Source organism: Corvus brachyrhynchos, unplaced genomic scaffold (genome assembly GCF_000691975.1).
Source record: "Corvus brachyrhynchos isolate BGI_N302 unplaced genomic scaffold, ASM69197v1 scaffold142, whole genome shotgun sequence".
NCBI lineage: Eukaryota > Metazoa > Chordata > Aves > Passeriformes > Corvidae > Corvus > Corvus brachyrhynchos.
The window spans coordinates 90576-103344 of NW_008237226.1; the positions used below are offsets into that span (position 1 = coordinate 90576).

At 38.5% G+C, this 12769-nt stretch overlaps 1 protein-coding gene across 8 annotated transcripts in view; it reads right to left on the minus strand.

Annotated features, from left to right (window-relative positions):
- The window catches only part of CACNB2 (calcium voltage-gated channel auxiliary subunit beta 2), a 231219-nt gene that overhangs the window by 90041 nt on the left and 128409 nt on the right, over window positions 1–12769 (minus strand). Inside the window, exon 1 of one of the 8 annotated variants that reach the window (XM_017729189.1) lies at window positions 12490–12763. The exons of the other annotated variants lie outside the window; for them this stretch is intronic. Coding sequence (XP_017584678.1) covers window positions 12490–12522 — 33 coding nt within the window. The 5' untranslated portion in view covers window positions 12523–12763. Of the gene's footprint in view, window positions 1–12489; window positions 12764–12769 lie in introns of those variants that run through there. 8 annotated transcript variants of the gene reach the window in all.

Below are 12769 nucleotides of genomic sequence, written 5' to 3' on the forward strand. Positions count from 1 at the left end.
TGCTGTGCTAATTAGGAAGGCAACTCATATTTTGATTAGAGTTCTAAAGATAAAGAGAGTGAACAAGGAGCAGCAAAAAGTAGGTAGGTGGATGATGGGCATCATTGATATTACCCAGAGGAGGAGCACCATGACAAAGTAGCAAAGAAGGACAAAGCTTCAAGAGGAGAAATATCAGGGTAATATGAGAAAAATATGAGAGAATATTTCAAGCATGTAAGAGATGGATGGCAGGTCAATGAGCATTCCTGAACTTTTGCTAGTTCTTGCCATGCTCCAGTTTAGCAACAGAGATCACAAAAGCAGAATGATATCCTTTCTAGGACGAAAAGTACCATATAAAAATACCATGAAACAAAAAAAATTACCTCAATGTTATTTGTTATATATGGCTGCCATAACAGACTATCTTCCTTTTGGTTTTTATTAACAATACACATTTTTGTAAGATTTAATCACCTCTGTTCTCTATGAAGCTTTCCATTAAAGCCAGCCAATAAATATCCAGAGGTTCTAGGCTTCTTAATTGAAGCACATAGCAGAGCTAATCCCACAACTGGTTTTTTTCTGCTTACAAGCATTCAACAGGCGCTCTGTGTTCACCCAGCTTTACATGAAGGCAGTCCCCAAAGTAGGTATGGGCAGAAAAAAATTTAAAAATGCTAAAGAAACCCGAGATGCATCACCTTTCCGAGGTCACACCTAGGGCCCACTCAGTAGATTGTATATGCTCTGCTATACCACAGTTCAAATACATTTCTACTCAAAACCCCTCCAAGACTCTCGAGACGCAATGCTGCATTCCCTGGTCAGGTAAAAGTCAGAAGTCACCACTAAATTCAAGACTGGATTTTCACACTTAAAGAAATCTTCCTGGCTCTCAATATTATGCCAGCTAAACTCAATTTTGGAGAAAAAAAAAAGGGACTTGGTATCTTATTTATATTTCTTTTTTAATTTTAAACTTATTCTTAACTGATTTCAATTAGGCTAAAACACTTATTACAAAATATTGAAAACTTTCATTTAAGTAAACCAGAATGTCACTCTAGATTTGCACTGCTCTCCTTCCATTATTCCTTTTGTAACAGTTATTCCATCAATCATCAGCAGTAATTCATACAGTTAGCATCTCCCTTCCTGTTCAAAGTTTTTAAGTTTACAATGCTTAAAAAAAGAATCATGGCTTATTGTTTCTTTCATCATGCAGAAGAAAAGGAAATGTTTGTTGCTTAAGTTGGCACAGTAACACAAGTGTGTTCTTTTATAGCCTCTTGTGTTTTGTCAGTTGTTTGCAGACCTGGATCTTTTCGTGATTTGAAAAGGCATTGGTATTTTTTATTCCTGTTAATTTTCAAAATCATCATAGCCTATGATCTTCATAGCAGTTCCTTCTTGTTTCCTCTCTTGATTATTCTAAAACAGACCTTATTTAAATGGAATAGCATTGCATTCACATCATAAAATCTACCAGAGAAGTGCAGGGACAACACTTCTAATTGTTACCAGTCAAGTGGATCCACAAAACACGTTGTCTAACTGGCAGGACTAATCTCTCCCACCACACTTACAGACACAGATGTCCAGTTTTATTTAAAATAACCCTAAGCAAAACAGCACAATTTGCAGTATTTGGATTTTTTTTTAAATGTATGCATTTTACTGGGAGGCATTTGATTACAGGAATATCTCAAATTTTATCCCTGTGGTGACAAGGCAAAGATAGCTATAGGAAATGGTATCAGCTGAATTATGTTTTCTCCCTCAGCACACCAAGACAGTCCCATCTCCCAGATGTTCTTGCCTGAAAATTCCACTGAACCTCTGGATCCATGTGATGAGAACATTATTTTGTATTAAAAGACATGGCTGAACTGAATTATTCATTTTTCCTAACAAATCTATGTTCCTGGCAGGAGAGGAGGGGGATAACATTCACGCATGCATAGGAAAACTCTTAGAAGGAAAAGCAGCTTAAGTTGTCAGGAATAGGTGTATGTGGTGGGTATTTAAAAGAAAAAAGCATTTTCTCACTGTCAAGTTCAAGTGAAACGTCAATCAGCAAAATCAAAATTTCACATATGGTACTAGGGTCTTGTACAGGGAACCTTATGATTTCACTTCAGCATGTCTGAAGGCCACCCATGTTCTTGCCAGGATGTCTATAATGAATAACAGAATTACAGCACACAATACAAATTATTCCATTTTAAAAGGAATTAAGGGAAGCAGAACACAACTTTCTTAAATATATGGGGTAAACCACAATGTGATATATATGATAAATTGACTATATTTGAGCAAAAATCTAATGCCTCTTTCATATCTCACTTTACAGATATTATCCCCATATTTACCTGGAATCCAAATGAAGGCAAAAGAATCACAGTGAATTAGATATTAAAGGCCTAAAATTTCAGAATTATACTGGGCGTCCTTCAGTAATGGGAACTAAATCACGGGCAACTGCTGGACAAGATGAAAACTTCTAAGAGTGAGTTTTAACTTATGATGTAAAAAACATGGGGATTCCTCCTCTGTGCCCTGAAGACTTTTATATAGCCTGCATTCTCTCAATGAACCAGACTATCATCTAGTCCAGCCTCCTGCTCAATAGCACCATATTCAAAGCCACAGCAGATTACTCAGGGCTGTGTCTAGTTGAGTTTTGACAATCTCCATGGATTAAAATTTTGCAATTTTACAAGGAGTTTTAGTTTTTAATCTCCTACACCAGATAAAAAAGTAAAGAAATCCTAAGAGTAATTAACATCTTAGGATAAAAAACTCTGAAGTTTGACATTTAGCCTCCAAAATTAGCCTGCTGAGCTGCCTCCACAAGCAGATAGAAACAAGTCTATGAAGTTAAGTGCAAAGTCAATTTTAGTAAAGCCCATTTCTGCACATATAATAAATTTCAAGTACCTCCAGTGAAGACAAAACTAAGTTTGTCACTTCCTTTCAGGCAAATATACTTTATAAAAAGAGATGTAAATATCTTTTTCCTGTCCTACTTAGTTGTTATTTAAGGGAATAGCCTTGAAATGCAGTTATGTTCTTATGATAATCAACTAGTAGTATTAATGTATCAGCCTTGCTCCCATAAGCTGGCCTATTATTGTTCCCTCTGCTTAAAAATTCTTGTAATGGTCTACCTGCCCTTAGACCTCAGCAAAAGCTGAGTAAGAAGCACTCTCATTTTGGATTCCTGAAAAAAAATTTATTTTCTTATACCAATAAAAAATACTTTGATTTAAAGAATTTATTTTTAATAAAAATATCTGTATAGATATTTGTAAAAAACACAGAAATTGCCTTAAAAAAGTAAAAAAATGAAGTGTTAAACCCAATTCTTATTAACTCCATTTGACTGGTTTGTAAACTCTAACACAACTCTAAAAGTCTGTTGCAAACCATAAAATATAGTACGGAATTCTAGAATTTTAAATGCCAGAAAGTCCTACGCATTGCTAAATTAAAACATATAGAATCACACTGTGTTGTAAATGACAATGTACAATGAAATGTGCACAGGAGAATTTCCCAGAGATTTTAATCTTTCGTTTCTCAGAAAAAAAACTTTTAAAACATCTGGTTCCTATGGTTCTGTAGTTACTGCAGTGAAAACATCCAAGTTTTGCTAAATTTTCTCCTGGCAGAATCTTAGACATTAATCTCGTCAGATATGTATCAAATAATAAACAATAATAAACAAGCATGGCTGTCATTACCCGCTGCTGCGTAAATAAACGACTTGCTGAAAAAAGAATTGATGATTCCTATTAAAGATGTGTTACCTATCCTCAGGATTTTGTAATACTTATTCATCAGCTGAAGTCATTATCTGCAAAGTAACATGCAGTGTAAGTAAACAAACAGCATTTCATTTAGTCAGTCCAGTTGCTGGAGTTTGTTTATAATTTAGAGAAGACATGTCTTCACAAAGATAGATGTCCATGGCTTCAATAAAGAGGTAGATGGATTCTTTCTCTGTGATAGCCTTCCTGAGAGCCAATATTAAATAAAAATAAATTATAGATTTGCTCTCATCAGCTGTTTCTGAATTTGTTCACCAGAACAAATCATTTCACTTATTATCACCAACTGGAAAACAAAAACATATTCCCAAACAGACATAAACACACAACCTCAACTGTAAAAGAAAAGAAAACAAAGGAGAAAACAAAGGAGAAAACAAAGGAGAAAACAAAGGAGAAAACAAAGGAGAAAACAAAGGACTTGTGCCCCAAAAAGACTATCAAAGAAACTTCAGATAATCTGAAATGGGATTTTTGGCCCTTGGTTTCCCTGTGTGGAAGGTTTCTATCAACATGCTGGTGGACTATATCCAGCCTGCCTGCTAGGAGTGCTTAATTGAGCTCTTGTAACTGCTAGAGCTTTGAAAGGTCAAGAGAGCAACAAGCTATCTAGACTGCCAGACACCATCTCACACACCATTGATGGGAGAGTAGTTGTGCTACCCAGGATAGAGCATCTAAAACAGGCAGTCTGCTGCACCAGGCAAGCAGGCGCGGATGGCAGACAGCGCGAACATGCCTTCTTGACTTTAGCTTTCCATATGTGCTGTAGGGAAGTCACGATTTCAATTTTGCACATAAAACATCTTCTGCTAACCCTTCTGCTACCCCTTCTGCTACCTTACATCCTTCCACAGGCTAAACAACGCAGACATCAAAATGCATGTCACAAATACTTAACTGGAAATCAAACTTTAAAATAATGCTATTGTTAGAAGCAGAACATCGGGGTCCCTGCAAGATCTGGATTTATTTTGTACCATATTCATGCACAGCATATGCATGTCCCATTTCTTTAACTAAAGACATTCAAGCCACCTTCTTCTAAATATCTTAACTTTTGCATGTAGGGCTCCACCCCAAGCCCTATATAAATTGACTTAAACCACATGCCATTAGTATCTTTTACCCAGAAGACTTCTCTAGCTGAGAGACGTCTCCTGACATCTAATCAAATAAGAACTATGAATATATGTGGCGTAACAGGGAGGAAGTTGTAAATAATTCCCAAAAGCCTGGAAACACATACACACACACACACACACACACACACAAGGTGTGCAGAGGAATCCAAGAATTAAGTATGTAGCTACATAAATCAGAGAAGCCCAATCAACTAGCCTGTTGTTAACTCTGTACTGCCCTGCCTAGATTACTGCTCCTATCATTAGCACTTGTTATGGCTACACTAGCTTCATTCAAATTCCTCACTGAAAAATAGCCATTTTTTTAATATCAAGACCTGTAAAGTAAATGAATATGGAATAGAAGAACTCAAGTATTCCTGATAGGTTATTTTGTTTTTTTCAAAGTCCATGCTGGCTCACATCACTGACATAAACTGCCTCGTGCAGCATGAGGTTGATCAGCGCATTGCCCGGAAATAGGTCATTACCATGGCCATTTCCTTCAGATGGAAATTAACTGAAACCAAGACCAACAGATGAATTTACAGATTTCATCAGGACTTGGTGCTCTCAATACACTCAGAAGCCAGGTCCTGTGAGAGACTTCCTTCCCTCCTTCCCACTGCTGTCTCGCAAATGGAAAAGTAGCTGAGAGGTTCAGAGCTCCCTCAAGAAGTTTGGTGGGGGGCACGCTCCACTCATCTCTACCCTTTGCTTCCACCTTCATCTTCCATCTTGTAGTAAGTAATGGAAACAAAAACCAAAAAAGGGAGCTATGATAAAAAAACACAAACAAAACACTCAGCACTGGTGAGGCCACACCTGGAGTGATGTATCCAGTTCCTGGCTCCCCGGTAAAAGGGAGGCATGGACATTCTGGAGAGATTCCAATAAAAGGTCACAAAGATGATGAAGGGACTGAAGCATGTCTTACATAAGGAAAGGCCGAGAGAGCTGGGACTTTCAGCCAGGAGAGGAAAAGGCTCCGGGCTTTTTGTATATAAATAGTTGAAGGGAAGGTACAGAGGATGGAACCAGGCTCTTCTCAGTGGGGTCCAGTGACAAGACCAGAGGCAGTGGGCACAAACTGAAACACAGAAGATTCCCTCAGAACATAGGAATGTTTTACCATGAGGGTGGCTGAGAAGCGCCACAGGGTGTCCAGGGAGGTTGCGGAGTCTCCCTATCCTTGCAGATACTCAAAAGCAGCCTGGAAATGGTCCTGTGCCCCCGGCTCTAAGTGGCCCTGTCTGAGCAGGAGGATTGGACCAGATGACCTCCAGAGATGTCTTCCACTGTCAACCACCCTGTGATTTTGTGACAAGTGTTCACAAGGCTGTTCGCCCACATCATCTGTGTATATGATTTTTAACTACTTTGATTTTGTTACATTTTCTTCATGTTTGTGAGGTAAACTGTACTGGTCCTGCCAACCCAGCCCAATTTCCACACTCCACTTCTCTTACCCTCTACTCCTTAAACAGAAACAAATTTCTCATTTTCTATTTCATCACCTGGAGCTGGTCAGTGAGGTTGGTTTCTAAATGTCAAAAACTGCTTGATTTCACAGGTGCCTCAGGCACAAACCTGCTTCTCAAACATGATGCACTCACCATGATCCTCTTCCACAATAAGAGATATGCTCATTCCCTTCCTTCATTGCGTTCAGACACCACTCGGCACTAAACCAGTGCAAAAGGATCCAGATAAATTGCAGTCATTGACTTGCCTCATATTTTTTGTTGGAAGTATCTATTTCTAAAAGTTATTTCCTGAAGGGAGAAACCTTGTCTTTAATCTCCCAGAGCTCCATGCACCCCAGGACCCCATGTTATGAACCAGGTATTCTGAGTTCTACATGAGGGACAGATTATCCACTGCTCACAGACTCACGTACATAACAGGGCCTACACCTTGTGCCTCCACCCTTGGCTTCCACAGAGCTCCCCATCTTTTTATTGACTGTTCATGTGTTGGATTGTGGGCCCAGAGGTAGGGGAAGGTCACATACACTATAAATACCTTCAATATACTGTCAAAAATAGTCTCCATCCTCAGTCACTGAAATTCAAATTAAAGACAGGAGGCAAGGAAACAGGAGTGATATGAAGGTCAAACAGTAACATCATTATTAAAAATCTACTTCACATAAACTACAGGAGGTTAGATTGAACACTGTTTTTTCTCTGGGGAAAAAAGTACGGTCACTACAGTTGTGCAAATCACTAACTGGGAAGTACACTTGGTGTCTTGGAAGTAACACAAAAATGATCAATACTTTCCTCTGCATTGTTTTATTAAGGTTTTCCTCTCTAGTGTTTCCCTATTCTAAACTGAAACTGTTTCAGGAGCCACTCTGCTACAGGATCGAAACCAGCAGCTCTCCCAGGCTTCCCTTGGGGAAGTCCCAAAACTCATATGCAGTGCTTAAAACACAGCTGCGATGTCTCTGAGCTAGTCATGGGGAATGATGCCATACAGAATGACCCTCATTTTTCCAATTTAGGAAAAGAGAACTGTATTGCTTCTACACTTTGGCTGCTGCAGAGAATCCACAGGAAAAAGGCTTGCTAAGGGTGACTGTTTCACAAATTTACATCCAGCTCTGGATGTGAGCCCATCTATCTTCACGTATAAGCACTTCTTTCCTCCACATAAGAGTACTTCTCACTGAACACATGGTTTTAGGCATGAATAACTCCATTCCTTGTGCATCTGTACAATATTTACAGTTGAAAATTAACCAAGTGCTATTGTCACTAGAAACAAATCAAGTGTCTCCTAAAATTTAAAGAATCAAAATATCAAGGGTTTTGTCAAAGGACGGACTCACGGCTCTGAAGCAAACCTCAGAGACTGAATTGAATTTGACTGCCTTTCAAGTCTGTACTTCAAGTTACACTCACAAGTTGTACAACTTATCTCTCTGAACATAACATTAGATGTTGTTGCCTTAGGTTGAACTAAGGTGAACATGGAAAGGTCATTCCAAAACCTTATGGTTAAATTTTTACAGTGTTCTGCCACACGCAATTTGCAGAACTGTCCTTGTCATAATAAATATGCAATTCAAGGGAGAGGTTCCCAAAGAAGCAATTCTGATTTATGATTTTCAGATACATTCCCAGGTCAATCCACAGTATGATGAAAACTACTGTTGCTAAACAGTTACAAGTGACTCTCTTCAATCTCAAACAACATCCTTTTCTCCCTTCACTCAGTTTCTGAAATAAGGTAAGTAGCAATGTCTCAGAATAAGCACATCATTGTGTTCTCCCTATTTGTTTCTAGGAGAGGTGGGGTTTTCCCTGGACACAGCAAAATTAGCCCTCTCAGCAGAATGCCTGTACACACAGAATTGAGATTTGTCTGATTTATGAAGAGCAGTCAGAAAGTAACTCTTCTCAAACGTGAATGACATTTGACTGTTTCAAGATATTCACCTTCTTTAGAAATTTAGCAGACAGATTTTCATACTTTTTAGAAGATAATTCTGCCAGGCAGGAGCCATGAGTAAAACTGGCATTTATCAACATCATACTTAATAATCCATAAGAAGTACTCCATCCTGCAAGAGGACATAGGCAAACTCAATGGAAGTGAAGCTTTAATTTAAATAGACAAGTTCAAAACTTTTGCCTGGAGAACACAAGTGACAAATGCTGGATTTCCAAGGCAACCAAAACATATGCTCTGGACATCACAACCAATTCACTGGACTTATATAGAGGTTTCCCACTCTTTGTACGGATATTTTCCAAGAAAAATATCTATGGAGATCAAAAAAAGCTAAGTTTTGAGTTTCTTAGGAAAGTTAAAAACTGATTGCAAAAGTCTGAAAGTTGCATGCAACAGAGTGAATGAAATTAAATTATTTTTCTTAAATGACTAATCACCAAGAAAACTTCTTGCTGCCTCTGAATTACTCTGCTAAAAATATAGCTTTCCAATGATTAGGTTTTTTGCAGAAGAAATCATAATTAACCCTACACTTACCATCACAGTGTTGGATTATGCTAACACAACAGAGCCCGAAGTCTCTGCCAGGCCAGACTGCCATCAGGAAAGCGTGATGAAACACTAAAGGTGTCCCGTGCCCAACTGGGGACAAGTCGGTGCCATCAGCACTGGAACACCTCCACCAGGGCTCCAGGAAGGCTGGAGGGATGCGGCTGGAGGTGCCCAGCACCCAGAGCCCTGGCAAGGCCCACCTGAGGAAGGAAGAGCAGATGCTCTGCAGCCACAGGGAAATGCTCTGCTGGGCAAAGTGTAGCCTGGGGGCACAGGAGAGCCTCCCAAACATGCAAGCACCGTCTAGAGTCCCACCATCCCTTATGTGGAACTCAAAGGACTGTTGGGAGTAAGTTTTAGATGCTTTTGTGTTGGGAGGGTAATGCAGACTACGATCTACCAGACATCTGTGAAAAGGAGCTTCTTTCTGCTTCATTTTTGAGGAACTACTCCAATTCTGTTTGGTTTATTTATTTATTCGCTTTAACCAGAGGTTTATTTCGCAAACAAACAGGAAAAGTTATGAACAAACAAATTACAGCCACAAATGAGACTGCTGGATCTGCAGCTTCTTACAGTTTCCTGTATTTATGAAATAAAATCGCTTACTATAGTTAAACAGATCTACTTTGCCAGGTATGTGGCAAGGAATGCCTAAAAAGATACTATATGTTTATTTCATCAGTCATAAACACCTTAATAAGCATCTACCTGAAGTTCTAAAATGTAATGTGAAACACACTGTGCATGCCAAGTTAGAATATTTATTAAAATACTAATGGAAATAGGAAATGACCACTGCTGCCTGGTTTTATTATTAATTTCAAAAATGTAGCTTTTGTCACTATGTCATGACACTTTGTTCTTATTCTTAATATGAAGTGGTCATAAACCCCAGCTTTTTTCTGTTGATAACTGGTTCTTAAGCAATATTATCTTTGTTAGCTGAGCTTGGTAGGAGATGGCATCAAAGTTGACTATCAGTGCTGTCAGATATCTAGACTTACTATGCACTCAGAGTAAGCTAATAACCCAAGCTTGTTTACACACAGGAACAAAAAGAATGCAAAGTGGACACCAGATGCAAAAGCTGGGAGTACCAGTCTGTGGCATTGGCATTTTGCTATTAAATTCAACTGAGTTGGAGTATCACTTCAGATACTCACATTTCTGCACGTGCATGTGCATGCTCACGTGGACATTCGCGTGCACGTATGAAATGCGAACAGTGGTCACATACAGTTCCACTTCTCTATTACTCTGCTTAAAGATTGAGCTTTAAGAGATGGATTTACTGAATTCCTCTAAGAGATGCTTTAATGATGCTATGTTTCTTTTCATCAGTGGTCTCCTCCCTAGGATAAAAATCAAATTTTATAAGCATAGATAGAATGCCTTAAACCTGTTTTAAATTGCTTTAAATTAATAGTAAACTTAAACCCTGAAATTCTTCACTCTCACTTTTCACTCACTTTGTCCTTCAGTCACTCAAATAATTGTGTGGGAAGATGAAACAAATGCCTTTTCCACAGAGCAGAGCATATGGCTTCATGAACAACAGATCTGTACAGATAGAAGTTTCACATTAATTTAGCTTTTGCTGAACAATAAAAGTGTTCTTCAAGCTTTATGTACACCATCTATTCTATTTTACTTATCACTGAGTAAAGCAAACATCTTGGTTTGTAGTTTGGTAGTCTGGCTACCAAAATAACACCAAAAAAGTGCATCCCTATTTTCCCCTGAACTATCTTGCTCTAAAGAAGAAAAAACCCAAATTATATTTTAGTTTGCACTTAGTGACACATTTTGTTTGAGCAGATCATTACACTGCAGTTTCAGGGACCTACAGAGATATCAAAGAGAACAAAAGAAAAAAAAAATTACAAAACTCCAACCCCACACAATTAATGGTGGACTCCTTACTTTTTCTATTGATGTTATTTCACTTTGCACAACTTTGTAGTAGAAAAGGGACTGGAATGAGATGGCCCACCTGCCTGGGAAAGGTGTCTCAAACATTAAACTACTTTCTATGACACAGAATACTTCCATATTTTTTAGAAGCTGAAACAGCATCAGAGAAAGATTGAGATTTGAATCCAAAGCTCTAACATCATTCTTCAGTCATCTAGGTTATTTTCAAGAAATTTTAAAATTTCAGACTCATTTGCTGTATAAACCAGGAAATAACTTCACAGGATACAATGGAATGAAGAGCAAAATGCAAAAAATCTGTTAAGAGAGATTTGCAATGCTTTACAAATATCTAAATGTAACCAATTAAAAAAAAAAAAAAAGCTTCAAAGTTTGACACTCTCTTTTGCTTTATAATCTTTATACACAAGTAAATGTTCTATAGCATAATCACTGCAATGCCAGTGATGTGGCTTACTGCTTTGGAAAAACTAAGTTCTTTTCAGTTCCCTAGCTTTGTTTGTGAAAGTTTGTGCAAGTCATACACACACAAACGAGTTCAATGCACAGACAGCTGCACTTAAATTATTTTCCTGAATGTCTTCTACATTTCTTGCATCTCAAAAGCATAGCTGATTGGAATTTAAAAAAGGGAAAAAAAAAAAAGAAAAATAATCCAAAATAACTAAATTAATTCTTTGAAATGTGTTGTAGAACCCAGACTGCCATAAAAGGCCCTTTCATATTTCAAAGAGCAACTTCAATAATCAAAACAAAACATTTGCAATTGCCAGTTATATGCAAAGAATGTGCCACTTTTTAGCACGTGAAATTTATTTTGATGTCCTATAGTAGAGTTCATAGATATTTTTCAGTGTCATTTTTGCCCAAAGCTCCTTTGGACTCAGTCACAAATGTGTGTGGGTGGAAGAATCCATCCATTTTGCTTACAACGTAGCACTTGAACCACAGGCTGCAAAATTGTAAACTTTTATGTCAGACTTTTATGTCACACAACAGTGTGGAGCTATTAGTGGTTTCCTTCTGGTCTTCTCTGACATCATCAACTTATTTCAAACACTGTTTTACACACATACTCAACTAAAGAGTATCAGATTTTAATGTGGGTGTGTTTGGGGTTTTTTAAGCTAGCTCTTTTGATGGACATTGCAGTACATTACAATGACATGCTTTGAACTGTACAAAAGAAATGGTTTGGCAACATCCCCACAAACACTCTATTAAGGCCAGTTCCATAAGCTCCTTGTAGTCTATCTACATTACAAAGTATGAGACAAATTCTGAATTATTTGGAGGCATGGGTTTGCTTAACTCCAAAAGCCCAAACAGCCTCATAATGCTCAGTAGTTAAACATTTTCAATATCACCACAATGCAATAAACAGGACAAGGAAAGAAAATTCAGTTGTATCTAGCAAATAGTATCTCACTACTTGAAGAACTTGAAGAAAAATGTCCTATTTAAAAAGCAAGTGAATTGGTGACTACAAAAGTTCAACCACAGACAAAACCGCAAAGTTGCCCAATAAACTCTGAGACAGGAACATTAAAAGTAAATAACAACTGAGAAAAAAACCCCCTTAGTTTACATCTTACCGCTTCGTAATCCTCGCTGCCAAAAAGGTACATAGTTACACCTTCACAGTCTGACACCAGTTGCCCAGAGCGCCCAGTCGCCTAAAGTCAGATCTTCCACTGCATCCTCAGCTCCCGTGTCCCAGCTGGACAGGCTTCCCAGGCTGCTTTCCCACGCCTGGGCTGCTCCTGAGGCACCGGGGCTCTCGGGCATGAACTCGGAATCTCTGCTGGGAGGGCCGCGGGACCGGCGGGATGGAAAACTGCGAAACTCCGCGGGCGGCAGCGGCAGCCCCGCGTC